At 52.2% G+C, this 3,554-nt stretch overlaps 1 protein-coding gene across 1 annotated transcript in view; it reads left to right on the top strand.

Annotated features, from left to right (window-relative positions):
- ENKD1 (enkurin domain containing 1) overlaps window positions 1-3,242 on the top strand; it is an 11,738-nt gene extending 8,496 nt beyond the window's left edge. Inside the window, exons 4-7 of the mRNA XM_010019684.1 lie at window positions 122-283; window positions 1,396-1,559; window positions 2,469-2,605; window positions 3,082-3,242. Coding sequence (XP_010017986.1) covers window positions 122-283; window positions 1,396-1,559; window positions 2,469-2,605; window positions 3,082-3,242 — 624 coding nt within the window. The remainder of the gene's footprint in view (window positions 1-121; window positions 284-1,395; window positions 1,560-2,468; window positions 2,606-3,081) is intronic.
- The last annotated feature ends 312 nt before the right edge of the window (window positions 3,243-3,554 follow it).

The raw sequence follows: 3,554 nt of genomic DNA, 5'->3' as shown, positions 1-3,554 counted from the left end.
CTGTCCTCTGCCTGCTGGAAACTTGTGGTTGAGCTTGTGGTTGACCTCCCAAGCTTCGTTGGGTTGGTTTCTCTTTTCTCCAGCCTCCCTCCACTATTGGATTTTTTCTTGCCTCTCCCAGGAGAGCTCCCCACCTCCAAATCCAGAGGCTCTGAAATTCCTGAGGGCATATTCTCGCTGTGGCCCTGGGATCAAGCCATACAGACTGCTCTGCCCAGGGCCTGCCAGAATGAAAGCAGGAGCAGACACAGTGGATCCAGAGGCACTGGGCGTTGAAATCAAGGTGAGTTGCACACTAACTGCATCCATCCCAGGGGTTTCTGGCACTCATCCATCCCAAGGGTTTCTGGCACATGCCATTGTTCCTGCTTTGAACTCTTCATGTGTTCTTCTAAAGTGTTGAGTCAGGTATGCTGTGTGAACAGGGAGATCTGTAAATACTCTTCCTGGCTGAAGGGAAGGAGTAGGGTCTTGGTCACTGGGTGTTCAAGGATTGCTAATACTGCCTCTGGCTTCATCCCTACTCCTAGTTAAAGAGATTGTGAAGTGCCCTTTGAAACTCCCACCTCCTCACTGTACAAGTGCCAGTGATCTCCAGTCTGCTCTTCGTAGGGCATTGCAGGAGGTCTTAGGGATTTGGAGGCTGCTCCCACCTTAATCAAAGGAACTGTGGCTTCTGGATGTTAGACAAAAAATTGAGAAATGGGCGAGCTTTTAATAAAGGAGGGTTAAATGGTCTGTCTGGGAGATCCTGAACTGTTCTGTGTCTCATGTCTTCTTTCTTTGGCAAGCATGGGGTTGTCAGTCTGTTGGTTCCCAAAGGCCATGGAGGGACTTAATTTAGGGCATAAACTCCTAAGGAGGAAACTCAAGAAAACTTAAACTCAAACCCACTGACCTTCTGCCCTGTCTTGGCCACCAGAGGAGCTGTGATAGCGAATGCTGTCTCTGGGGAAATGCCCCCAAGGACCAGCTAAGGATCTGCTCTGCTAGGCTTCTGGTGAGGGTCCAAACAGTTTTAACTCTGACCTTCCAGCTGCCCTGATGGGCTCAGAATACACCAATAGGAACCATGTGGACTGTGCCAAGCCTGGTTCTTTCTGTCCTTCTGACTTTGAGGGCATGGGGTCAGCCTGGGGACCTTAAAAAGGCCAGTTTTAGGCTTGGCTTTTGGTGCCTGTCTTCTCAAACCATGGCCAATAGCTCCTGCCTGAGTATGGCTCCACACCTGAGATGGGATGGGCTGAGGGTGTGCCTGTCCTACTGTCCTACACCTGCAATTCAGTGTCTTGTGTGGGTGCCTCTTTGCTTTGTCCCTTGTGGGGACAGGGGAACTGCCTGTGTGCACGTGTGAGCCAGGCCCTGCTGCCTCCCTCTCTCTTCTTGCACATGCAGGTGGAGGGCAGGAGCATTGACTTCATTAAGCACAACGCCCGCAGTGCCAAGCGGGCCATGCTGCGGCGGTCCCTGTCTGAGCAGGCGCTGGCTGAGCTGCTGCAACAGAAGCACCAGGAGCAGGAGGACTACAACACCAAGCAAAAGGGCCATGTCCCCCAGTAGTATGTATGCCCTCTCTGGTCCATGAGACTCTCTGTCACAAGCCCACTTCTATTCACCATGTCCCTCAGCTTCTGCATAGAAGGGGGGCTGAGGTCAGAGGTATTCTTGCAATGTGGAAGCAGTGGGATTTACTGTGGCCTTGGGAAAAAAAGCAATCTCTCCTAGTCTCTTCACAAGTACCCTGTGGCCAGTGTGTCTGGGCTTAGAAAGAATTTTGTCTCCTCCTCCCTGGGTTGCTGTTGTCTGATGGTGCTGACAGGGGGATGCTCTGTGCTCTGTGAAGTGTGCTCCTACCCCCTGTAAGCCTTGCTCCACATGATGTAGCTTCAATATTACAAGGTCTGCTTTTGGAGAGGCAAACACTTTGCTCTGCCTCGCAGTGTTCAGCCCTGGACCCAGGGTCAGAGTAACATCTAAGTAGTGACTTGCCTGTTGGGGTTCTGAGTGGAAAACTGTTCCTGGTGTCTGTGTCCTAGGACTGACCATGGTGTCAGTCCTTCGGCTCTGTGCTGTGCCTACTGTTCTCCACCAGCATCCCTGGCTGTGAGCCACTTTGTCCAGCTTTATTCTGTCACTGGTCTGCAGATGGTTTTGAGAGGACTCAGTGGCCTGGGCCAGAAGCAAGGAGCAGAAGCCCTTGTCTCCAAAGACCTTGTGTCGGCCTCAGTGCATCTCTTCTAGCAGTTGTTCAATGCACGTGGAGCATGTTTGCTGGTCCATGCATGTGGGCTAAGCCTGGGTGTATGGCAGGAGCATGTACCGGCATCATGAGTCTCTGTGGTCCTCAGGCAGGGGTGTGGAGTGGTGTTTGAAAGGCTTGATTCCTGGCCTCTGCCTGCCTCCCTGGGCACTCCTTCCTGCCAGATGTGCTGACACGTGCTTCCTTTGCCTTCCATTTGCCTTGCCAGTCTGCTGGAGAGGAAGGAGCTGTGGCGCAGAGAGAGGGAGGAGCGACTGCGAAACCTGCCAGATCCCAACATGCCACCTGGTCATACCATGATGCCGGAGGACCAGCAGCTGGAGACCCTCAGGAGTCTGAAGCAGAGTAAGAGGAAAAGAAACAGGGATTCCAGCTGAGAGAAATGGGTGATTCTAGCCAGGATCTGGGAGATGAGTTCTGGGACACAGATTCCTGCCACTTGGAGTTATCTGGAATAAGGCATGTAGCTGGGATGTGAGCCGCACATGTGGAAAGAGCAATTTCCTTCAGGTTGGTAGGCTTGCAAGTTACAGGATTGGCTCTGTGGAGCAGGCTTGTCCAATAGACCTGATGTTAGGGTTACTATTGCTCTTTCGATTGGAAGGGACCTTCAGACGTCTGTATTCCAGCCCTTGGTTCTTCAAAGCTGGTGCAGGTCACTCAGGTCCTCATACAGCAGAACTTTCAGTGGAAGGATGGGTATTCTAAGTCCTTCTTCCAGTTCTGCTATTTTCGTGGCTGCGGTTGAGGTCATGGGAAAAGGATGGATTTCTTTGCTCTTCACTCACCCAACTTGTTTGGTTTGGTTTTGTGTATTGCAGACCAGGAGCAGCTGGTAAAGGACCTGGTGATGCTGCCAGTAAGGGCAGACACCCTCAGTGTCCAGAAGAGGCGGGTGGAGCTGGAGAGGAAGCTCTCCCAGATAGAAGAGGCCATCAAAATTTTCTCGAGGCCCAAGGTCTTCATCAAGCTGGACTCTTGAGCTGGGGTATGGTTAGGGCCCGTGCAGGTGCCAATGCAGTGTCCAGTGTGCAGCCAGCACATGCTGCTCATGCTCCAGTGCTGTGTCTGTCCATGGGAAAGGGAGGGAGAAGCCCTAATATACTCTCTGTGGTCTGGAGAACAGTTGTCTCGGTCTTGCTTGACTTCCCAGAGATCAGCTCTCTGCTCTGGATCCATGGCATCACCTCTTATTTTCCCATGTTTAGCACTTCTAGGAACTGGTAGGAGGTCTCCCATGCAGCTGCCTGTGGTGTTCTGAGGGGATGAAGGCATGGACTCAGAGCATCTTTAT

This window comes from Nestor notabilis, unplaced genomic scaffold (assembly GCF_000696875.1).
Source record: "Nestor notabilis isolate BGI_N333 unplaced genomic scaffold, ASM69687v1 scaffold26368, whole genome shotgun sequence".
NCBI classification, from domain to species: domain Eukaryota; kingdom Metazoa; phylum Chordata; class Aves; order Psittaciformes; family Psittacidae; genus Nestor; species Nestor notabilis.
This window is presented reverse-complemented; position numbering and strand designations above follow the sequence as displayed.